Source organism: Corvus hawaiiensis, chromosome 26 (genome assembly GCF_020740725.1).
Source record: "Corvus hawaiiensis isolate bCorHaw1 chromosome 26, bCorHaw1.pri.cur, whole genome shotgun sequence".
Taxonomy (NCBI): Eukaryota; Metazoa; Chordata; class Aves; order Passeriformes; family Corvidae; genus Corvus; species Corvus hawaiiensis.
In genome coordinates this window covers 29,076,508-29,103,463 of record NC_063238.1, presented here as the reverse complement: position 1 = coordinate 29,103,463, position 26,956 = coordinate 29,076,508, and the positions used below count along the sequence as shown (strand labels likewise).

Sequence of the window (26,956 nt, the reverse complement as noted above, 5' to 3'; positions counted from 1 at the left end):
AAGGACACATGATGCACTGCAAGGCCTATGACTGTTCTAAATGTCAGGAGCTACTTCTGGATTAAAGGAGGATGCAATTGAAGAAACTCCTTGTTCTTTCTTACAAAAATTGGAAGATGATCAGCATAATGAGAAGGAATGAAAGAATAAGCTTCTTTTGACAGATTTTTTTAAATGACATTTTTCCAGGCAATCACAACCTCTTTGTGCTTCACATATCTTAAAAATAATTTCTCCTTTCACAATTATTTTTGTTTCCTTGAAAATTATGAAATTCATTCCTATTGTCTAAAATTTATAGCTGAATAAAAATTTCACTTTTATTCCAGTAAGTTTGGTTTCCAGCTATAAAATCATTAGATTTTATAGCAGAGGTCCAAAGGTACATGGGTAATGTGTGTCATCTACTTATAGTATGATTAGCACAACAGATCTTAACTAGTCATTAAATAAGCAGCATCATTCTTGAGAAACTAAAATATGAAAGGTCTTTTAGAAAAAATCCACTATGTGAGCCCTCTAGACATTCTTGTAATTGTGCCACCATCTTCTACTGTATATCTTGGAAACTGTTGACTCATATAATTTATAATCCTCTAAAATGACTTGAGGCTAGTGTGGTTTTAACAAAGAAAACAGATAACCAAAAAGAATAATACCAGAAGGAGCTGATATGAGCATATAGATATATAGATTTGCTTCATAAATTAGGGGGTTTTTATTGTTGTACTTAGAGATGTTATCTTTTCAGAAAAAAAATCTATATTGTTCACGTTCAAAAGGAAAGCTTGTGTTGTGAATCATGTCATATATTCCACATACTATGTGCATACTTGTTAAGGGTAGGGAGATAAACACAATTTCTTAAACTGTAAGCAATCAGGATCCCCTGAATTAAAGAATTTTAATGTGCAGAAATTTGAAAAAGACATTAATTACATTGTCATATGAAGATTATGTAATCACCAATAGGTCATTCAAATGGATCCAGGATTAGTTAGGACTAAAATATATAGAATGGATCCATTATTGATCAGAAATGGATGGAATTTAGGAAAGGATTTCACCAGGAATTGAGGTGATGTATTTTGATTTCTTGAATTCAATAAGTGGATTGATATGTATTTGAGGTTGCCTTGACATCTGTTTCTAACCCCTTGTAAAAAAATTACCCTTTATTCCAGTGTTGTGGTGAAAAAGGCCACTTCAGTGCTGTATGATACTGTGACATGTACAAATTGAAAATAGTTGTAGTTATAAACAGTAACTGGCATTTCTGGACACTGCTGATACTTGGAATTTGAGTTTTGGCTATGAGCCAAAGGACTGCAAGGCTGAAACCAGCACTGATTTTTGAAGAGCGAGAATATGTGATGATGCAGCCAAACTCTTGAGGTGTTCTGGGGATTGTTTTCCTTTTATACCACCACGACCAGACTGATCTCAGCAAAGACTGAAGCAGAAAGCAGTGCAGAGAAAAGGATGTTCTTTTCCAAGAAAAGATATTATACTAGTTTGGCTTTGCATAGCCCAAATTACACTTGACCCATCTATTTTCAGGAACAAACTGTGTCTGAAACATTTTCTCTTATCTTTAATATTTAAATAAGTTTCTAAATACAATCCATGTAAACATATACATAGAATTATAGTAAATAATAATAATAAAAAGTTTTATTTCTTTATTCAGTCACAATAATTTTCATCAATAAGTAAGTCCTTATTCATGCAGAGCTTGATATCTAATCACATATTTAAGCTTTTGTTCAAACACAACTGAATAACTTAAAAGTTTTAATAGCTAAGTATTCCCATAAATTGTAATTTTGGTGAAAAACTACTTATATCAGCAATGTAGCAATGCAATGAAACAGCTGCTAAGGAAAGTTTGTAACTCCTGATTTTGTTAAATCACTTTATTACCAAATATATTTTATGTCACAAAAGCAAAAAAAAAAAGAAAAAAAAATTAAACAAATAAGAATTTTTATTCTCTGCTCTCAATCTAATTTTTGATGTTACAGAACTAATCTACCAGAGTTACTAGTGAAGCTTTCTCAACTTTATTTAATAAATGCTCTTTAAAACTGTGAATGAGGGACGATCACAGTATAAATTTGACATACTAATCTACAATTTATCTCCAGTTTGTAGACCTGATTAATTTAGATATTGTTACCTTTTTAAAACAGTGCTGCTGTCTACAACAGGAGTCAACTCTACCATAATGGTAGACTTTATACTTAAATCCTCCTGTAAATATAACATAGGAAGCAGAAATACACATACTTATTGCAGTTGAGATTATATATTTTTGCTTATGTCTCAGCATATTCCCAGTATCTTTTTGCAAAAGTTCCTGATGTAAGAGAAGGCAGAGTGCTACATTAAAGAAGTGAGAGACTTAAAATGGGATAAACTACTGGGAAAAAAAAAGAGACACAAAAGTATGATCAAAAAGTTCCAGTTTATATAAATATATAGATCTATTATAGTAAGAGTTAATAACTCAATTGTCTTCATATAACCTATACATAGAGGGAAGAAAATATGTTATAATGAAGCCTTGTTTGATCTTCTTTGAAATAAGGTGGATACTCCAGAAATCTCACCAAAACTGGAGTCCTGTCTATGTAGTGTCATACGTCTTTTAGTAAATATTTGATTAATTGATAAAGAATAAAATTCTTTCAGATATTCTCCCCAGATATCACAAACATCCGGGAAGTCTGCCAAACTTATTACAGCAGAATGTTGGGCCTAGCATTCAGGGTGCTGAGACACAAATAAGAATTCTGGGCATCTGTAAACTTCCTTGCTCTTGACTCAGTCCTTTTTTCCTTTTTTTTTTTTTTTTTTTAGTTTTCCTTATAGCCTTCTGTTTACATTTGGCCAAGACATTAATTCATAAAACATCTGATAACCAAGTCAATGTTAATTGCAAAAGTGCTTCAATTATTACAGATTTGTCTGATGAAAACAGACTTTTTCCCTGAATGAAGAGACATCTTTCTAAACTTGTTGAGAAAAAAAATTAAAAATGGATAATTCTCCTCATTTTTCTTGTTAACCTTTATTTTGCAGGGGAAAGAGGAGGAAAAACCTGAAATGTTCATTAGTTTGGTAGTGTCTGTCCAACAAAAATGGAAAAAATTAACCTGAAAATAGGGGTATTTGTCTGTTAACTGACACTTGCAGCTTTTTTTGTCCTTATACATTAATGTAGAACTCTATATCACATGATTGAGAGTGTCAGATATAGACCAGAGGATAGATCTCTGCGTATTGCCTACAATTTCACACTGTGTTAACAGCCTACTTGTATAACATATATTTCTTTGACGCTGTTTAGCTCTTCTAACACACCAACCTGTCACTCTTTGAAGAAGTTTTGCAAAGATCTCTACAAGATATATGATCTTTCAGTGAGTTAGCACCACAACGAACACTTCATAAGCTCTGTCAAACAGTGATTTGTGCGGTACTGCAGCAGGCTTTTCCTAGAACATTTTTCTTTTTCTCAATAAAAGCAGAGAATATTGAAAGTATTTAAAAGTAAAAGCTGACAGGGCGTTGTTCAAGTCATTTTTCAATACAGAAATACCAGTAAGTTCAGAGACATGACTGTCACAGCTGTTTCAGTATTAACCTGCCATGTAGAGACAGCCAGAGAAACGGTGGCCTACACAGACGTTTAATGTGAAGTTAAAGCAAATCTTGAGTTATTTTAATGATAATCCTTTATCTCCTTTAAAATTATGACCACTTCAACTCATTCCAATAACAAATTAGTCAAGAGAGGAATGACCCACAGAAGGTAACATGAAGGGATAGGAATAAAAGCAGTTGTTATTCTGGCTGCCAATATGAAGTCTGACTATGTTAATTCTAGCTTATATTAGTTACAAAAGGACACTTCGAAGAAAGAAAGTTTATATGTTTACGTCACATGAATTACTTGGCAGTTGCTCTCCTTCGTTACAGCTATAAAATATGATTAAATGCCTTTTACTGCTTATGTCTCAAACCAGATATTTTAAAGCAGGAAAAGCAAAGCAAGTTGTTTGATCTCTGATCCTACAAGACTCAGACTAGAAACGACAAATAACACTTTCTGATATTAAAATGTCTGGGGAGAAAAAATGATCCCCATGATAGCCTGTAGCCCAGAATCAACAGAGTACTGAATCATTCACACTGATATGTTATTTTCTTTCTCATTATTAGAAAGAGAAAGAAGTGTTAATTAACCACTTTTTTTCGAGCTCCACAAAGAATAGCTTATATAAAGCAATGCCCGCTATGCCAAGTGATACTTGCTTACGGAAGAATGTTGGTACATCAATCAGTTTGAAAGTTCTTTCTTTCTTCAGCCATTTGAAATAATTTCTGCATAACAAAATCATATTTCATCAAACAATACACTGCTTTCGTTCTCCCATGCTTCAGAATTCTGAAAATGTTTTTCCAAATGTGCCAGGGAACTTGGGAACTTGCCTCCAGCATAAGGCAAAGCACACAAATTTTGAGACTTGGGAGATGTTCTCTAAGAACTGCAGAAGCCCATGCAACGAAGGTGATAATAGAATGCTGAACACCAACACGAGGAAGAAATTCTTCACTGTGAGGGTGGTGAGGCACTGGAATAGGTTACCCTACCCAGAAAAGTTATGGATGACCCAACCCTGACAGAGTTCAGGGCCAGTTGCATGGGGTTTTGAGCAGCCTGGTCTACTGGAAGGTGTCCCTCCCCATGTTAGTGAACTCGATGATCTTTAAGGTCCAGCCAAACCGTTCTATGATTCTATGATTTTGCGCCCGCTTGAGACAAATTTGGAGGAGATTCTAATGTTAACTCTTGCAATAGGAAAATGATAGCATAATGCTGAAATAAAATAACAATTGCAGTTGATTGCTTCTCAAGTGAAGGACATCTGGATACTCATACTAAAAGTGAAAAGGAAATTTGGAATAGGTAGGAAAAGCAGATTTAAATTTTTTGTGTTTGCAGTAGAATGTACCTTTTCTCCCATGGGGAAAGATGACTATTTTGGAAGGTATGATATTGTGGGTGCACATCTCAGTACTGATTCATAAAACAAAATTTTTGTGGAATATAAGATATTCAAAGGTTTTGTGCTTGGTCTTGATGAGTGTCCTGTGGCAGATGTTTATTCACATTTCTATCCATTAATTTGATCATACCCTCTTTCTTGGTTAATGAATCATCATGTAAGTAATTTGGACAAGATCAGTAATGTTCTATTATTTCACCTTATGAAATGGAGTCAATAAGCCATAATGCATTTTGGCACTGTGAAATTATCAGGGTTAGTACCATTAAAAGCAGAATAATGCATATATCCTTCATCTACTATTTTTAAATGTTCTCACATCTGGACATTTTTAATGAAAATTTCATATTATACCTGAGATGAACATTAACCAGAGAGACCTTTTCTAGTAAATAGGACTTCATTAGGTAGCCATCTGCTTCAGACCTTGAATATATGATTGTGTTTAGAAAAAAGACTCTGAGTATAGCACTTCATTATCCAAGGTCTGCATTTTTGATGTATTTCAGAGTTGTATCATAAAAATTTAGAAAAATGGGCAAAATAAAGGAGCTTTACTACTGTTAGTTGTGCACTTTTAACCATAAATTTTCTCTTGCTTAATGTATCAACAGTGTTTTCAGCTATATTCTGAACACATGATCTTTGACTATAGTTTGATGTAAGCAAAAGGGATTACACTTCCATCCTAATCTAAAGTGGAGAATTCATTTCAGTATTTTGATAAAAATATTTTGGATCACCATAAGACCTATTTTAGAATGAAAAATTTGTAGCTCATTGTTTTTCTGCATTACCACAAATTTACATTCTTCAGAGTATGAATAAATATTAATGACAGATATGCAATGTAATAAAACATGGCTAACTGAATAAACTGTAGGGCAGCCATATATAGTATGAAAGATATGCTGTGCACCATGAAGTATTCACAAAAATACTTTAAATGGAAACTTGGAGTAAGGGTTTTAAATTTCAGTTGATGTTCTGAGACCTTGAGACATAAAAGGATAAAGAGTCTGAGTCTTCTAAAAAGATGATTTATTGTAAAAATAAGAACACTCAGAAAATTCATCCAGTAGTGTCTCAACAAAGGCACAGCCCAACCACCATGTATCCTACCTACTGAGGTGTATTCTCAACCCACCAGTCAAGATGCACTATGGAATATAAAAAAAGACCTCTGAAGAGTTGGGTAATGTCCTCATGACATCCCAGAAAGCTGATTATGACCCTTTGCCATCAAATACGATAAGGGCATTAATTCTATTAAGAAATGGTGTGCTGCAAAAACAACTGTGATAGAGATTTTGGAGAGAACAATGATTTTATCTTCTAAAGGAAAATTATAAACCATAGAACTTTCTAAACAAAAACTAAATTACAGAGCTAAGGCCATCTTTCTTTTCTCAAAATGGCTAAACCAGAAGCATTTAGAACATAAGCACAGGAATATAGATCTAACTCTGTTAACATGTCTCCTGTAACCACTGTTTTTACATGTTTTTCATACCAGCAGTAATGGTGGAAGCCAGATTGAAATTTCACTGTAAGAGACAGTATGGCCTCTGAGTAAAAGAAGCATGTAATCAATGAAGTGATCCAATTGCCCCAAACGTTTGGACTTCTAATAGGGCACTACAGTGTCCCCTAATAGTAATTCTACACATAAACATATATACAGCAAGAGATGCATACCAAGTATATGGAATAGATATGAAAATTTGAAATATTCTTACCTCTGAGATGCATACAGGAGGAAATGCTTGTTACTCTGCCAGGTCATACAATAGCTGTTTCAGGTGCCACCTAGTGCCCAGTTCTCATGTGTCAAAATCCCTTTCAGGAGAAAACTGGGGTTTTTTGTGCCCTTTTATGCCACTGTCCAATGACATAACCATGACATCCCATATCCACATTTTATGCTTTAAATTGCAATTTTAAACTCTGAGTGATCCACAGTAGCAGAAATAACTTTCTTTCTTTTTTTTTTTTTTTAAACAAGTTACAAACTTCAACATACAATAAGTTCTGCCTTTGTGTTAGGACACAACTTGTCAAGAAGGCCTATAGCAGGGAAACCTTGGCTAATAAGTCAGACATGAACCACGACTGATTAGCCATGTCACTGTATCCTCAGACTACACGCTGGTCAGTTCAGAAGACCTTTGCCAACAGGAAGCTGGAAGTGAAGTTACATTCTTTTTAAGGCTAGCCAGCCTCTAATTTATAATAATTTAAAACATAGATCTTCCAGATTATCCTTTGTAACAGCTGAAGAGTCAATTCATTAAATAGCAATGCTTATCAGTGCTCACTGAAACTTCTCTTATATTTCTTATTTTTTCCTTTAGAAGTCCCAGTACTTTTACATTAAATGTGCTATTTTATCCTGTTCTCTAGTTTCAGAATTTCTATTTTCTTCATATAAAAACTATGCACCTTCCTAGTATTTTTGTTACACCTTGGAACATAGATGTAACAAAAAATATAACCCTAATTTCAGTAGGAAACTAGATATGATAGTACATAAAATATATAAAATTAATGACTTTTATTTGACATATGTATCTATTTATGTGGAAATGCAGTCTATATAATACCACACAACTTGTTTGTGCTATGACATCCTCCTTCAGTGACAAAATCGATTTTTTCTAAATTCACTTTGCTTTTTACATATTCGGTTACTGTAAATTCTCCAGGTAAGAACAGCCAGTAACAATGCAACATTTATATTACCTAGCATAAGGTAAAATCAGGTGAGGCATTGAGGCTAAAGTGGAATGAAAATATAGTGCAATGATATAGCTGTTGCCATAATATTTCAGAAATTGAAACTTAAATTATTTTATAAAACTCTAAAAGACATAGTAAGAAGTACATATTTCACAAGGATTATCAATGCAGTATAAATTTTAGGATTATTTTTTACTTTAGATTGTCCTGGGCTCTGAAATAATCTTTTTTTTTTTGGTAGTTACAACAGCCTCTTCCCAGATGCCTCCAGAATACAGCCATATTAAAAAACTACTTGGAAAACACTACAGTCTAAAAGGAACAATCCCATTGTGACACATACATAGGCATATCTACACAGCCTTTGCATCGCAGGCAGGGTGCATGTATCTGGACTTCATCCACCTGAGAAGCTGAACAACTATCACATGTGGAAGATATAGTATCTCAGGCTTCAAGTTATACTGATTTGATGGAATAGTTTGATAACAGTGTGGATGCAGCAATCTTTGTGGTACTTGCAGCTCTACACTCAGGCCAAAACTTCATGTAATTTCCAATGGTCTTCCTCAGTCCATGCACTACGCGCATTTACCTTCTGACCATACTCGGGATTTAATTCGTACCCTAAGAAGCTGAGCAGGAATTTACTGCAGCTAAAGCTCTATTCAAGTGGAATTTGGTAAATGCAAGTAAGTGTGGCTGGTGCTGTTAACTACAGCTTTACTAACTCTTTGGTACTTGCCTGCTTGTCACTCCCTTCAGGGAGCACTTTAGAAGTGTATCTGATAGGGAAATGTCAGATTTAACTATACCTACTGAAGCATGTAGTCATCATTCTGCTTGTTTCACTTGGTTCCAGGTTATGCTGTACTGTGGTTAAATTAGTGACTGCCATTATTTTTTTGCATGGTCCTTCAGCTCTCTGGTGCTGTTCTGCATTTGCAGCTGATTTAAACAGATATTCTGAACAGTGTGAAGGGAACACATTGCAAACCCTGGACCATTTATTGCATTACATTTGTCATGCTCACTGTATTTATGTTACTACAGTATTGTAATTATCCCTTGTTCTTTTCACATATCCTGGAGATTTTTTTTCTGTACTTCTTGCTGTTCCCTTGCTTGGAGAAGAATTATGTTAATGCAGTTCTAAATTAATGCTGAAAGAAGTTTGCTCATTTAAAAATAGCATATGACTTTATGCTATAAATAGAAACATTCTTGTCTTACTGGCAAGGAAGACAAATCCAGTGATTGTTTCAATGTATTTTGAAACAAAATCAAATTCAGTATAAAAATCTACATATAAAGTTCCCTCAAGACAGGGTCCTCTGTCATTTTTTGACATGAAAATAATTTCAAAAGGAAGAAAAAAGCAAAATTATGTCATTCATTAAAAAATAGGTAAGAAACTGCAATGTAATTAGCTGTATTATCTTTAGTGAATGGTAGAGATCCCTAGTGAGGTTACTATTGCAGATATATTTACCAAGAAAGAGCAACTAGAATAGGAAAGGAAAATCATTCTTTTCCTTTGGGGAAACAATACCCCAAACATCTCTCTCTTGCTTGCCTATTTATAGTTAGACACAAGAATATGACAGTTTCTTTTGACTGATCTACAAAAAAATGCAGAAATTAAAAGAAAAGCTTCAGAAAAGTTTAGATTGTTAGACAAACAGTTTCTGTCACTATTGTCGACAAAAGTGAATTTCAGAATAGTGATTCTTCATTCTGCACTTGCATCTTAAGGTGACAGATTTGATGGAATCAAGGCATGACCATTTTTGTTGTTGAGCTTCTAGAAAGGAGAGACCTGGATTTTGGGGAGGGAATTTTTTTTAAATTCAGTAAGTGTTTTAATAGATCTGTGCTGTTTGCAATAGATTTTTCAAAGCATTCATATATAATGTGTCTTTACTCTCTGAATCCTACATTTTTGTGCAGTTAAATTGACAGTTCAATACTAAGTTTTCCATTTTTTTCCTTCACTGCACTCATATTGACTTCTCCAAATTTTTCTTGTGGTTTCCCTCACTCTGTAATCTCAAGTGCAACATCCATGTATATGTATATTTCAATATGTGTGTAGAAAGACAACAGTATTCCTAGACTCATCAGTTAATTCTTCTAGTTCCTACTAGATTTAAATCTAGACCATGCTTACTCACATATTCAGAGCACTGTGAATGAGGACAGAATAGAAAGTAAGCAAAATATAAGTTTTGAGAAAAAAGACAAAATATTATAAGTTGGAAGGTATGTATCTAAGTTACCTTTTTAGTTTATAAAACCTTTGGAAAACTATGGGCAGTAAAATAAACTATTACAAGATTCAATATAATTTCATTTTGGACAATGGAATTTCAGGCTACTTCTTATTTTTACAAAGACATCACCTGTCCTAGTATTTGGGACCTTTAGAATGTATAGCTCTCCCTATAGCCACACACATACTACATGCAGCACTTCTGAAATCAGCCTTGAACCTTCAATATGAAAGCATTCTTGCTTGTCAGTAAGTAAGAGGACATATGTGCAGCTTTTCCAAGGGATATCCATGTACAGACATATTCTAATATTTCCAGTACATCAAGTCCTGTTCCAAATGACAACTGGAGTGGTCCCCAGAATAACATATTCCCTGGGCCGTGTTCATGTTTTTATGGCAGAGGAATTACTGTTTGGAGTAGTAGACACAAGTGAACAAGCAGTCTAGGACTGGTACCATGCAGTAATAGGGGGATATATCCAAACTGGGAGTGTAGGGATACCAGGAGTATTTAATTTCAAAAGTACTACATGGAACAAGGATTATGTATTGGGATATTACACAGGTCTTTCAATAAGCGAGTACTCATGAAGATGTACGTATTGACAGCGCTTCTCATTTTATTTTGGGAAAAATGGGAGCATAATGATTTGCAATAGCTGCAAACAAAAACCATGAAAATATATTGATCAACCCTTTAAAAAAGAAAAAATTATTTATGTTCCAAAATTTATAATAAAATACTGTGTGAAGGACATTAGTATTCATAACTAAGCTTAATGGAATGCAACACTATGACAAATGCCTTTATTACTGGAATGTGTGGATATTTAGGCATCAAATTATAAATTTCATGTTTAAACATTTTAGGGAGGATAGTGCTACTCTTGATTTCATAAATATAACAGAAAAAAAATTTCCTGACTTAAAATCTGAATAAAAAGCAAGTACATTTGAAATTTCCATATCTGGTTCTGCTTTGTTTCTCAAGTGAATGCTGACAAAGGGAGTCTAAATTTCTGGTAGCCTTGTTTTTTGAAAAAAATATCAGAAATAAATTATATTTAATGTTGTTTAATTTGAATATCTTATTAATTAGTATCTATAAGTGGCTGAATTTCTGCTAATTAAAGTCTTTAAAGGAGTGTGTCCACTCCCAGATACATTTTACTCACAGCTTTTTAACAGAATTTCCATTGACATTAATAAGAATTAATTCAATAAAAACTTATTGAACAGCACAAATTTTAAGCATCACGATTTACCATTATGTAAAAAAAAAGAAGACAAATATGTTCATACATACCTTGTTTACAAAATTAAATCTAGGACAAAGAAAATTCCTGTTTGGAGAAAGATTGAAACAATTGGGACAGCTTGCTTTGAAAAGGAGATGAGAAATAGTACACAAAAATTTAAAAAAAGTGGGAAGGTGAAAAAAATTCAATTATGCTTATTTTCAGAGTACCTGAACAAGGAGAAGTTCAACCAAACTACAAGACAGCAAATCTAAAAGGAAACTTTTCCACCCTTCATATCGTTAGTGATTATCAGAATGTCACTGAAGTCAAGAATCTATGCAGAGCTGAATAAAAATTACAATCTAGTTTGGCAATTCCTGTGTTCTCTGACAGATGACAATCTTAGGGTGACAATCTGTAGCTTTAAATGTCAGGGAGTTGGTAGTACGGTGTCACATTCAGTTTGAAAATAGATACTACCTATCAAAGAAGACAAATGCAGTTACTTGGTGAATTATCTCCCTTTCGTCTCCCAATAAGGCACTTGTATATGTTCAAAATGAAAATACTCATAGAATAAATTAATACACTTAAAAGTGTACAATTTATTTTTTCTACTTTCTTGTCTAGAATCAGAAACAAAATGTCTTGAAGGGTTAGAAGTAGTAGCATACTCCCAGGCCATTTTTATAAAGTTAAAAAGTTAATGAAAAATGCCAAGCATTCCTTTTAGATGAGTCATATAGTATTGAAACTGGAAAATTGGTTTTATTTTAGATGGAGGGTGATTTTTAATTAGTGCTTTAAAATATAATATAATTTCGCAAGAATAAATTGCCTTCTGTGGGTAATTCTTGGTGAGACAGCAGTAAAAGTAAAGGACGCAATTTTAGGCAGCAACAGTTAAAGGCATTGCTAATCTTTATATTTTTTATTTCAAAGGACAGGGAATCTTTCTGTGACCTTTTTACAAAGCCCTAAGAGATACAGGCTTCTGAAAGACTTCATCTTCTTGGAAAAGTCAAAAATGAAAACACTGTGTACAGGCAGAGTTTTCTTGTTTATATAATATGATTCATATGATAACCAAAATCCACAGGATGATATTCTTACCTTCATTTTGACATACTGTGATGATAAATAACAAATTGAATAGCACTAAAAACTGTTAGAGGATTTAAAATAAATTATTTTGCACAAATAGGCAGGACTAGCTGCAGCATTGCCTTCTTTGTAGACCTTGCAAGCAGATTTGACGGCAGGGGATTGTTGTTTCAGCACAGAACACTTCAATAAAACAATGGTAAGAATATCAATTCTTTAGGTGAACTTTGAAGTGACCAAGATGAGATAGGCTACTGTCTTTTGGTTTGTGTCATTGTGCAAGGTAATGAAAGTCAAATCCAAACCCACAGTTTATTATGTAACAGAAAACAGGAAATAGCAGCAATGACATCAGCAACAAATATACATATTTAACATTTCACATCAAAACATGATTGGTATATCAGGTCTTGCAAATGAGCTCATTGTTAGCATATATCTTATATATAGTGTATGTATATGTATGGACATATAGAGAATACATTTATTATTATAGTGGATTCTGCCTTTTAATAACTGTTACATAGCTTTGTTTCATGGCTGATATCAGAAATCTAGTAGTATATCCTAGTTCTTGGTAGTTCTGGGCATTGAAGTTTGAGAATGTAATGAATGCTGTAAGACATACTGATTGTTTTAATAAGCATTTATATTTTTTTTCTTTAATTGAAACCCACTATAACAGCTTAGTTATTTAAATATGTTGTGCACACACTCATGAGCACATCAGGGATACTGAAAAATGATTTAGTCAAATAGAATTCAGGAAAAGAAATTAAAAAAATGCATACGTACCCCTCTCTTCTTCCATCATTTTCCTTACTTTTTATTTCAGGGGAATTTGGTATGAATCCAAATACAGGTTTATCTGATTTGCCTCTTCCCTGTTAGCATTAAGCTGATAATTGGTACAAGTTTTGAAGAGCTCAGAATGAGATTATGAAACATCTTTTGTTCACACTTGCATAAAATCTATGTTTTAATGTACGTTAACTGAAGGACTTTGGTAGTAAATGACTGAAAATATTGTAATCAAGTTATTTATGATGCTGAAACACCAGTCAAAAGAGTACACAGTTGAGGTGTGAGTGCCAGCTACTAAAACTGAACTCTAATTAATGACCTCAGAGATCAGACTAAGAGCGGCCATGAGTCATTTTGGATTCTCAGTGGTTTAAAGCCCTGTATTATAGTAGAAGTTACCAGACCTTTGGTATTTCACATGATTGAATTCACTAATCCTTTGCTCAGAAATACGTTACCCACAGTATCTCATCTGTTTTCCTCATTATCTAAAATCTATTAAATCATTAAACAGCTTCCTGATCATGCTCAGGCTTATGCTTGTTAAAATTTTCTCTTGTCTTGATTAATTTTACTTTTTCTTACAAATTTTGTTCAATTTGAATCTGATGTTCTTTCATGTGTGTATTACAATTTTGTTTATTGTTTTGCATTGGTGTAACTTGAAAGTCAGAAATATATCAAGTTGCTTGGTTTCCTGTTTGTAGGTAATGAATCCTTTTCTATCAATTTAACAAAAAATTTACATGAATATATAGACAGCTGTAGCTTAAGGAAAACCTCATGCTCATTACATTTGGATATGTGGGTACTTAAGCAGATGTTAAATACACTAAGTCAGCAATGGATTTTCAGTGTTAAGAGTTGTAGAATACCCATGAAAACACGCTATCTGTCCAAAGCTGCCTTAATTTATGTGTTCTTTTTTTTAAGAAAAATGAAATATTTATCTATGAAAACATTTAAAGTATAAAAACATTTTAAATCATAAATATGTATCTTTTCCAGAATTACAGAGTAGCTCCTGTGGCAATCCAGGAGTTCCACCAAAGGGTATTCTGTATGGTACAAGATTTGATGTTGGTGACAAAATCCGATACAGCTGTGTAACTGGATATATTTTGGATGGACACCCACATCTTACTTGCATAGCCAACTCTGTCAATACAGCATCGTGGGACTTCCCTGTTCCTATCTGTAGAGGTAAGAGAAATCCTACAGTAATGTTCTTGAATATATACATTAGTACTAACAATTTTTAATCTCTGGATTAATAATTACATTTTAAATTATGATTAAAGAACCCCACTTTTGAATATTTTGATCTCTTGCTCACATATATGATGTATCTCAGCATTTATACCTACTAATTTTACGGTCAATATTCTACTAAAATTATAGTTATCATTTATTTTAAATATATGTTATGTAATAAGAACTAGAAACCTAGTAAAAAGTAGAAGATAAACGTCTGTGTACAACATACTTGCAACTATGGGAATGTAGATTTGGGATCTGTTAGTACTTCCTAAGGACTGACTTTTTGTCTAGTACTAACCTGGCTATTGAGCAAACAGAAATGTGAAACTGTCAAAACAATTGTGCAACAGGGTCTTACCTCATTGTCATGTTTGATTATCTTAAGATTTCTATATAGGATATCTCTTGTATTATAACAAATATTGTAGGTCAAATCCTTTTCCCCTGCTCATATTAGAAATATAGCAGCAGTAGGGAACCTTTTATTATGGGTAAATCTTATTTTCTGAGAGAAATATTGTTAGAGAGAAATAATGTTTGCAGAGCAACAAATGGAGGTTGTGCTGACCAAATGAAGGCACTATCACTACTATACACAACCAAAACCAATAAAGATAGTATTTTGACGAAACATTTCTGTCAGACAACCTTGAGATCAGTTTCTAGTTTTACAGGTTAATTTTGCAAAATGCAACCTTTTTATTTGTAAAAAACCGTGGTGAAATATTGCAGAGGGTACAAAAACTTTCCAACTGAAATTACCATTCTAATAAATACAGATTGGTTAAAACATGTTTAACCAGCTCTGCAAAGAAGTAACTATGTATGAGAAAAGCGTGTCATTGGAAATACCCTACTTTCATTTTCTGTTGCTGGCTTAGAGCTATTTAATATATTTATCCATGGTCTTGAAAAAATTAGAAATTTATTTTTAACAATACTATTTCCCAGTAAAAATATTTATAACTGCTCAATATTCCTCTCCTACTTCCCAGAAAAATGCTCGCTGATAATGAAGGAGATAGAAAATCAAGGCATATATCCAACTCTTGTTTTCACAGATGAGAATGTAAAAGATTTGATGAGAATATGCTAGCCTGCAAAAGACTTATTTAACAAAATAGAAGTCTAATGGGCTCAATTGCAGACCATTGTTCAAATTCTCAATCTGCCAGTTTTGAAATGAATTGGCATAAAAATTGTGTTTTTAAATGAGTTACACATTCTTCTTTTTGATACAACATTTTTCAGGAGATGTTTGGATATATTTTGGTTTTGCTCCAAGGGGAGGTTAAAATATATTGTGTAAATTTGAACTGGTATGATAAACTCCCAAAGTAACCCCATGGTTAAACATTACTAGTGTGTAAGCAGAAGACTACTACATGAGAATATGAAAAACGTGTTTTTAAAACTCATAATTAGAGAGGTCATTATTTGAACAATGTCATTTCTTAAGGCAAAATAAAGTTAACAAAAGGATTCATAAAAAAAGGGAACAAGTTCTGTTAGATTTCAAAATTGTCATTTTGCCTAGAGACTGAAGGAACTCAAACTTTTCAGTGTATGTGAATGAGGATCAAGAAAATGGCTTGATTTACTGCAGAAACTGATGCAGAAGGGAAACAGGCTTTTTGAGAAGACAATTCTCTAATCAGTAGCAGTGAGGAAATTAAGAGGTAAAAGCTTGATGAATAAAAATAAAAAAAAACCCCAAACTACATATTTTAATAGTGGTGGTTACAAATTACTGAAACTTAAGAACGTGACAGATTCTTGATTTAAGTCTTAACATAATGGCTTAAAGCCTTAATGTACAAATTGCTGTTAAGGTATTTTTGGGCCATGTCCAATAAAAGAAAAATAACCAATTATTTTCAAGAGTTCCTTCTATGAATCAATGTTTTATATCAGAAACATCTAACTTTACATATAAAATGGACCCCTGTGATACCATTCAAATGAATCTCTCCTAATTTTGCCTAATACAATTATCCAACACAGAATTCTGCAGAAGGTTGCTAAATGTGGTTACAGACTAATGAGCTTCTTATCTCTTTCTCACTGTTTGCCGGACTCCCTTTGATTAAACACTCATCCTTAAAGATTTCCTGTGATAAATGTCTTATTGTTCCCTACCAATGGTCATTGCATCTGACATAGAGGATCCTGACACAAGGAAGAAAAACCCCAAGAACAGAACAAAAGTCTATTTTTTTCAATATTAATTTGAGGGTTGTTTGTTTGCTTGGTTTTTTTTACATTTCAGGAAAAAATTGAACAAAGCTCTGAATTTGAGGCACACTTAGAAGTCAGCAAACTTAAGATCATAGACTTCTGTAGATCATCTCTGTATAAATAACATTGTCATCTTCCTCTTGTCATTCAGAACAAGTACATTTGAGGAGGGTTTTTTTATTATTTTAGATCATTCCTCTTACACTGCCTTCACTTTGAATGAAGAGGAAGAGGTCATGTTTGTGCTTTAGCAATGTTATTATCATGGATTGATATCTCAAAATGGGGAATTTCATTGGAAACAACAGTGTTTTGTATTGTCACAAGCACATATACAGGACACCCTACTAAATACTTTATTTTTTAATTTGTTAAATTATACCAATATATGCATTTTTTAAAGTTATATATTTTTGGGCCAAATTTTATTCATGAAGAAAAGAGTTATTCCTCAAATAGGTTCTTATTCCTTTACTTGTCTCTATATGATTTCACTGAAAAATCAGCGGACATGTTTAATGATTGCTTTATTTCACATCCTGTTTCTAACTGAACATTGTTTGAATGCACAAAGTTTTTCACCTGCCTGTTCTGGTATTCATTAAAATAATGTTACTTTATTAGATTTTTTAGAAGTGAAAAAAAATGAAAGCTAAATTTTATTTATTTTTTATGGTCACCTATGTGGTGAAGTTGCTCTCTATATGAGAAAACAGTATGTACTGACCTCTGTCTTGGGGTGGACGATGAGCAAGTTGAAAGTTTATGGGCTCAGATCAAAGAGCATATTAGTAAGGGTGACACCGCTGTGGGAGCTTACAACAGGCTGCCTGATCAGATGGAGGAGGGGGATGAGGCTTTCTCCAGGCAGCTTGAAGCATCCTCAAAGTCGCAGGCATGGGTTCTTGTGAGGGACTTTATCTACCCTGACATATGCTGGAGAAGCAACACAGCAAAGCACAAACAGTTTAGGGAGTTCCTTTGAAAGCATTGATGACAACTTCCTGTCACCGGTAGTGGAGGATCCCACAAGGAATGGTGACCTGCTCGATCTCGAATTGACACCATCTCCTTTTTGGAGGTGTGAAGGCTGGAGGCAGGCTTGGCCGCAGTGACCATGAAAATTTGAGTTCAGTATCAGCAAAGGAGGAAAAAGGGCAGCAAGTAAGACTTCAGCCATGGACTTCAGGAGAGCTGATGTTAGCCGCTTCAGGGATGTTCTTGGAAGAGTCCCACTGAAACAGGCCCTGCAGGGAAGAGTGGTCCAAGAGAGTTAGTTGTTATCCAAAGATGACTTCCTCCAGAACCAATAATGATGCATACCAATGAACAAGAAATCAGGCAAAGGGGGAGAGAGACCTGCATTAATGAACAAAGAACTCCTGTCATTACTCAAGCATGAGCAGGAAATGCACAGGAGTTAGAAGCAGCATCAAGACACTTGGAATGAATATAGAGAGATTGTCAGAGTAAGTAGAAACGAGACCAGGAAGGCCAAGGCCCATGTGAAATATGGCCAAGGATGTCCAGGACAATGAGAAGGGCTCCTTAAAATACATCAATAACAAAAGAAAAACAAAAGGATAATGTGGGCCCACTAGTAAAAGCGAGGGGGGGGGGGGGAAGAGGACCCTGCTAACCTGCAGGGAAGGCAGAGTTATCAAATGCCTTCTTTGCATCAGGCTTCACTGACATGACCATCCCTCAGGGATCTCTGACACAGACCAGGGTAAAGGAGTCTTGGAAGGAAGACTTTTCCTTGGTGAAGGAGGATTGGGTTAGACAACAGCTTAGCAAACTTGACATCCACAAGTCCATGGACTCTAAGAGGATGTATCCACGAGTGCTGAGAGAGCTTCTGGACACCATAGCAAGGTCACTCAGTCACCTTTGCAAGGTCATGGCAATCAGGAGAGGTGCCTGGGGACTGGAAAAAAACAAATTTTACCCTGGTCTTCAAAAACGGCAAGAAGGACGACACAGGGAACTATTGGCCAGTCAGCCTCACTTCAATCCCTGGAAAGGTGATGGAGCACCTCATTCTGAAGGCCATCTGTATCTATATGGATGACAAGAAGGTAATCAGAAGTATTCAGCATGGATTCACTAAAGGCAAACCAGGCTTGACCAAGAAGATTGCCTTCTAAAATGAAACAACTACCTGGATCAATGAGGAGAGATTAATGGATACTGTCTATCTTGACTTCAGCAAGTCTCTCACAAAATCCTGATAGTGTTGACTGGATGAACGCCCAGAGGTCAACTAAAATCTGGGTGAATAGCAGATCCTGAGGGTTGTAATCAGTGGCACGGTGTCCAGTTTGTCACTAGTGCTGTCCTCAAAGGTTCCATACTGGGCCTAGTATTGTTTAATTTATTAATCGATGACTTGGATGAAGGGGCAGATGCCTTCTCAGCACGTTCACTGATGACACAAAGCTGGGAGTGGATGATACTCAGGCGCTGTGAGCCCTTTAGAAAGACCTTGACAGGCTGGAGAGATGGATGGAGAGGAACTGTCTGAAATTCAACAAAGGCAAGTGCAGGGTCCTGCACCTGGGGATAAAGAGCCCCATGCACCAGCACAGGCTGGGGCTGACCTGGAAGGCAGCTCTGTGGAGAAAGACTCGGGGGTCCTGGTGGATGCAATCCTGTGCCATGTGCTCTAAGATAAGCCTGCTTGAGCACGGAGGTTGGACCAGATCACCCACTGTGTTCCCTTTCAACCTTACCCGTTTTATGGTTCTTTGAATTATACTGTGCACAATCCATGACTAGTTTTTAAATAAAGCCTTCTCCCCTGACAAATTAATTTTCATAAGGTTGTTTTCAATCTTGAAATGTGACAGAAGCTTAATTATATCGCCTATTCCTGAGCTAATGTTGCAGCTTGCAGTTTCTCTATAATGCAGCCAGCTAGAAACAATTTACTGTGGGTAATAAGTAATGCTACATTTATATATTATATTTTCATTCTATAAAGGTTATAACAATCAGACAATTTCATAATCAAGGAAGTATCCTGACTTCTATATTTTTCAAGAATTTCCTATTCCATGCTAAAATAGGTGTTGTAAGAATCTTCATTCTAAATTTTTTTTAAAAAAATTCAGAAATTTCAAGAGCAGAATACAGCTGTATTCATATTCCTGGATGTTCTACTAAAATATTTGCACTATTGCCTGTACATATAGCTACAAAATATTTGTCAATATAAAACTTCTGTTTGTATTTTCAACAGAGACTTTGTTATTCTACTTGTCTAAATCAACATGTATTTCTATCAGAGAAGTGCACAACCCACTGACTAGCTTCATTTTTTCCATGTACAAAACATATTTTTGCTTTTTTGGCTATTTATCTGGGAGGACATTGAGTTATTTCTTGCATATATTGTGATGACTGGTAAAAGGCTGAAGAGTTGCATACTAAATTCCATGTCTGGTAATTCTGTAATTCCCTTGCAATACATATATATATATATATATATATATATAGATATATATATATAGATATATATATATATATTTATTTATGTTCGTATAAAGATATGGGGTTTTTTACTTATCTGTATAAATGTATACTTAATTTCTTCTTCTTCAGTTGATTTATTCCAAATGAATTGAATTAAGATACTTATAAACTCATATTTTTAAAAGTGATCTAGCAGGCTGTGTTAGATGCCACACAGGCATCAAATTTGAATTAGAATATTCAGCTCACTATTTAAATATTTTGACATTTCCTCTATGCAGACCCCACTGGACTGAAAATCTGTTAATTACTAGTCACTGGTATAATTATGTAACAACATAGATGCGTCACTATACATGTTTCAACTCCACAAGGTGTGTTTTAGGTCAGATAAAACAGAATAACTTCAAATGAAATTAAAGTGTCTTGTGGACCTTCCAACACACTTGAGTGCTTGTATTTGTTTATATATGGCGTAGAGTAGTATGGAATTTTGAAAAGTAAACGACTAAGATTAAACTTCACATAACTACCAAGAAACAATCATATAGCAATGTAAACATTTCGCGGACAGATACATTTGGTTGCAGATGGATTAATGATTTTATGAAATCATGTCAAATAGAACCTAGTAATATAAGCAGTAAAATAAGATGACTGCCTTTGCATCTTTGTTATAAGCTGGTCTTTGTAGGCTGTGGAAAGAACAAAGCAGGATATAAAGTCAAAGTACTGCACTTGATGCCATGTAGTGCATTAACTACTGGAACTGACAATATACACAGAGGAAAATAGAGTGCACTAACTTAAAAGCAGGAATGAGTTACATCTCACAGGGAATGAGCAGTATTTTGCCTGAAGCAAGTTCTTATATACAAACAGTTGTTATTGCTTATTCTTGGGAAAAGCCCCAGTATAGCTGTGTGTGTGTCTGGATAAGAAATATGTTGGATTATTTGAAAGGAAATGAAAATGAAAGGAAAGGAAAACAAAAAAAAAAATTCTAGAATGATGTATTTATATATAGCAATTATGTATGAGCAATTTTTCAGAGCTTGTTCTGCAGATCCTTTTTAGGACATAACTAATCAGTGGCTTAGAATGGCCAACACTCTTATGGTTGGTATCTAAAAAAAATATAAATGGTCTAGAAATGGCAATGATGCTCCCTAGAACTAGAGACATTAATTAAGATTCTTTGGGAGGAGGAAATGATGAAAAATGTCTATTGTTTTATTGAAATAGTAGAATAATGGTTGGGTGTTTTCAAGTACCATGCTGCATGATTTCAAGCAGGGCCCAGAAGATCTGCAAAATAACACCCAGAATGACTTTTTGAATAAAGAAATATAAATTACCTTTTGTTGCTTTGAATTTTTGCAATAAAAAAACTTTGTGCATTATTTTAGCCATCTTTAAAATGTGTATTTTTTATACCAATAGAATCAAACTTTATTTTTTGCATTTATAAAAAGCACTGAAATTGCTCACTACTGTATCCTACCATACTTGTATTTTCTCATTATATGAGTGTTAGTCTCAGGATAGTACCTGGTACTCACTATCAGGGACATTTAACATAAATGCAGAGTCTACTTACATGAAAAAATATACCTGAGCCTGAAGAATAGCAAATCCTGATGTGACTTTTAATGTGTGACCAGAATTATGGATTTCTTATCATTGTAAATATTGGTGAAATTTTGCTGAATTATGTGAATCTGTTTTAAGTCATTATTGAGGTGTTGTAAATCAGGAAATTGGTACAGAAATAGAGATGTTTATCATATTAGAATTATGATATATTCCTAATGTTAATGCTAAAATATACTAGTTTTACTGTATTAATAATAAAAACAATATTAGCATTACTAATATATATCGTGTCTGTTAAATGGAACTCACTGACAATATACCAGTAATATTAGTGATCTAACATTGTACATGCTCCTTAATCAAGCAACAATATTCACAAGAGTTCCAATTGGGTTTAATACAATGGAGTCATGTCTAAAACCTATGCTTCTTCATTTATGATAATGGTGGTCAAATAACGAAGTTCTTAGGACGGATGGAGAACTGCTCTCATGTGAAAATTTATGGCATGCTACTGTAGTAGTGATGATACTTCAAAAAAATCACAAATTTTCAGAAAGCAAACTTACTATGGAAACCTTTCTAACAAAAACAATTTCATTTTTATTAGCTTCATTTTTTAATCAGTATTTACATTTTCAAAGCTTTGAATATCTTATAATGTTTTTCTTACCTGTTCTTTCTTTAAAAATGTATGCATCCACATAAGAATATTCATCAGGACATCAGAGTCATGCTTCCATTTGGTTTACATAGTTTGGCTTTCCACGTCTTTATGTCATTTCAATAATTCCTATCAGTAGTGAAGGGACGTCTCCTAAGATCCATTAGAAATTTATATTAGCAGTGGACTAACCCTCAGGTGGTGTGATATAGTCCAGAATGAAAAGGTATATGCATCAAAGTAATTTAAACTCATCAGTGTGGTAACCATGTTAATTTGGAAAACAGGCCTCTTACATTACATCTCCAAACAGTATACAGAGAACTGGGGAAAGAAGAAGAAATGAACTGTTTCTAAATAAATTAAATTCTGCTTAAAGAAGAAAGAAAGTATATGCAATTATTCCAGGAAGAGAACGTTTGGAAAAAAGTTGTAGTTCACACCAAAGTAAGGAAAAGACAGACTTGCTACGTTTCACAGAAAAAGTACCAATAAGATCAAATTTAATTACAAAAGATTGTTACAATAATTGATAAAGGCAATGAAGAGGAAAAGAGAAAGATCAGGTTTTAAATTCAAGAAATCTAACCCAATACTGAACAAAATAAAACTTTTTGAATACTAAAATCTTCAATCCCACCATTGTGTTCAAACTGGGAATTAGGACTTCTGACACAAGTGGGTGGAAGTCACTTGGGTGGTTTATGAAAAGTTTCAAACACTAAAAACTGTTTTTATCTCCTGTTTTCTTAAATTGTTGTTTAATGAAGGAAAAAGGACATAGAAGTTGTGCTAATTGTTAATGGTAGCATATGCTATTGAAATTACATCGTGAAATTTTCACTGAGGACAACATAACAGTGAGAATTATACCTGAAACTGAAATTTCTTGACCTCCAGATTACTCTGAAGGTCAAGATGATTGAATGGGAAGAAGGAACCTGGAAAAGTAAAATATTGGTTTAGCATGCTGTTTATCATCAAAGCACAATACTAGAATTGTCAATTACAACAAAGACTCAGTCTTTCACATCTGGTTTAAAACTAATTTCTTTATTTGTTAGAAACACCTAACACCTATTTTAAGAGGATGGGTAATAAATGTATGACTAGCTTAATTCCAGTTTGGGCTAATAAATTCTGATTTTGCAAGGTTATTTTTTCCCTTTAACAACATCTGTTCTTTTAAGGTTAATTTTCTATATGGCATTCTTGGATAGATCCTTCATAGTTTTCAGTTAGAAGAAATAATATTTGTAAAATAATTTGAGATACTTTGAAAGTAATTACTGGTAAATCCCAGGTTCATTAACTCAATTTACTAAGCTGCTTAATCTAAAAAGCTTTGGCTGCCATGGGTTTTTAAACAGACTAGTATATTTTCCTTACATTATTGAAATTATGGCTTGATAAACCTTCCAATATCTTTGAGTTTCTGCCTAAAATGAGAATTTACCTGGATATAAATGGAAATTGTGAAAACATTGTTCAGTATTTAGCTATCACTTTGCAAACCCTGATTTATAACTGTCGTAATTACATGTGGAAGGCAGAAGTCATAGCAAATTAGTTTTCTGAGGAGTATTTATTTAAAGCCCTTCAAATATTTCTTTAAGAGAATAACTGATTGCCTGTAGTGGTTTTTGCAGGTGAGAGATTTCATTGCTAAAATTCTAGCATGACATTTTAGCATTCTTCAAGACTACATCTGTCCAAGACTGCATCTTTCTTAGCCTAAAGTTTGATTCACCTATGGAACATGAATCTTCCTCTTCAGCATTAATTAATCTTCTTCTTGTCATCATTAGCAGAAGTGTTGCTGGTTTATTTAAATATTAACACATCACTGTTGGGGTCTTGTGAAATGGCTTTCAGAACTGTAGCCTGTTCTTAAGTTCCAATATTTACAATTATACACTGATGAAGGAGTCTGAAGATGATTCAGTTGTGTTACTAAAATAAATTTGGAATTTCACAAAATTTATTCATCTTTTCATTCAGTTCTGAAAATTCAGTGTCTAAAACCAGTTTGCCTTAAATTGTCTTAACTCTGGAAGGGCATTTAAATGTAATGAAATTGCAGCAGTTTTACAACATATGTGTGAAAGATTCCAACAGCAAAGATTTAACTTCTTACAGAACTGACTGTAATGAACATACAGGTAAACAGTCTGTTTTGTTAATTTACTCATCTTGTATGAAGGCCTTCTGAGTTTTGTTCAGGATGAAACCTTTGATGGCAGACCTGTACAAGTGTAGTACATAAAATTTCTTTTGCATTTCAGTCAATCAGTGGAGGTGACCTTATCTCAGCTGCACCAAGCAGTTCGTGGGTAAAAGCTCTCTTTGCTGCACTACATCATAAAGTTAATTCTGGGTTCTTTTAAGACAAACTGAAAGGCGGTCAAAAACTTTAACTATGAGAATTTAGGATCACTAGCTGCTTCATCAATTTAACCTTCCTAATCCAAATACTCTTAACATTGCCTGATATTTTACAGTTTAGAGAAAGAAACTTCCTGGTATGCAGTTATGCATTAATTCTCTCCATGTCACAATTCCCTCTTGTCTTTCATTTTGAACTTTTTATATCATATCACAACATTATATAATTCACAGAATCACAGAATCATCAAGGTTGGAAGATACCTTCAAGATTATCCAGTCCAACCATCTACCAAGCACCACCATAACTACCCATAAACCATATCCCCAGGTGCCGCACCCAGACGCCTCTTGAGCACGTCCTGAGATGGTGACTCTATCACCTCCCTGGGAAATTTGTTCAAATGCCTAACCACTCTTTTGGTGAATTTTTTTTCCTAATATCTAATCTGAGATCTCCTCTGGCACAACTTGGGGCCATTTGCTCTTGAGACATGATAGAAGAGACAGACCCTCACAATTCACATTTTTTTCCAATATAATTGTAAGTATGTATATTTAAAATTTTTGTATAAATCTTAGAACTTTTACAAACTGTGTAACTAATAGTGAAAAAAAAAAGTCTTTGTTTTTGAAGCCTGCTAATTCCCAGTTTTGTCTTCTTTAGTGAACTGTGAGGGAAACCTTTTTCAGTATCAATACTTATATAATACTTTTATATAAGTTGAAAGGAAAATAACTTTAAACTAAGATCCATGGGAAACAGATACTTTGACCCATGTTTAAGTCAGGTAGCAGTGGACAGGGGTCAAAAACAAAGGATGCAGAATGATGGGCATGCAGGTGACATCAGAAATGATAAAGCAAGATGAAAGCATACCTGCCACAAGTCAGCCTGGGACACAAGCAGGAGTCACAGAAGAGCAACATTGTGGGAGTAACTGAGACATGGTAGGACAGCTCACATGGCTGGAATGTAACAAAGGATGTATGCAAACTTCTCAGAAAACAAAGATGCAGAATGGGCTGGTCGAGTTTGTGGATCAGGATGAGAGAACAGGGAACCCGTATTGTCAGTCTGTTACACACCAGTGGATAAGGGTAAGGAAATGTGTGAAGTGTTCTTTAAAGAGCTCAAGGAAGTTTCTAATTTGCACACTTTAGTTCTCACACACTTTAACCTTCCTGTTACTTGTTGAAATGGCAATAGGGCAGGATGAAAACTGTAAAGATTTCAGAAGATCTTAAAGAATCCATACCTGCATTTCACTGCAAGATTTATTCCCACTAGGTAATTGTCCAGATAGTTTTTAAAAATCTTCCCATTTTCCAAAGACAGTGGTTTTCTATATTTTGTATTTAATATTATTAGAAAGGACTTTTATAATTTACTCCACATGTATTTTTCCTGCTAAAATTTAAACATGCTGTCTTTCCCCCCACCCCGTACGTACTTTTGCACCTATACACATTAGAAACCAAATATTTTCTTCCTTTTTGCAACTTTCTTTTACATACTTAGTTTTGGTCTTTAATTACTGTAATACTAATGCTGTCTTACTTCACAACTCATGAGACCACTAGTAATGTTTGCTAATTTCCTCTTGATTGCTTTTAATTTATCCATGCTTTCTTTTGAAACAGTGGGCCCCAATTAACAAAGACTACCTAAGATTTTTTGTGCTTCATGGATCACGACTCATAGTTACAGCATGCTCTTTCTGGTCTCTGGATGTGTCCAGTTATTCACCTAGTTAATCTGTGATGGTTATTTTAATTCTTGTCCCACTTTTTAAATAATATTCTGGCTTTTAAATAACATTTTTAATGAAAAATATTTTGGTTTTAGTTTTCTTGTTGATTAGTTGGTTGGTTGGGTTTGTTTGGGTTTTTTTTCAAAACATTAGTTGTTGAATTTCAGGTAGATGGGCAAGGCTTTTATCCTTCTGTATTGTCCATGGAATGAAGCACTTGTGGTAAGGCACAAATAAAAAGGCTTCAACAGACAAATTTGGCCAAAGTCCCAGAATAATATGGTGTTTATTTGCTGCAATCTATAAATCTCTAGGTTGGCCAAAAATGGGGTGTCAGATTCCAATTT

General features: G+C 34.1%; 1 protein-coding gene across 6 annotated transcripts in view; it reads left to right on the top strand.

Moving 5' to 3' along the window:
• The window catches only part of CSMD3 (CUB and Sushi multiple domains 3), a 612,506-nt gene that overhangs the window by 138,947 nt on the left and 446,603 nt on the right, over window positions 1–26,956 (top strand). For all 6 annotated transcript variants that reach the window (XM_048286482.1, XM_048286481.1, XM_048286480.1 and 3 more), the window contains exon 4: window positions 14,247–14,441. In XM_048286482.1, the coding sequence (XP_048142439.1) occupies window positions 14,247–14,441 (195 nt within the window). The remainder of the gene's footprint in view (window positions 1–14,246; window positions 14,442–26,956) is intronic.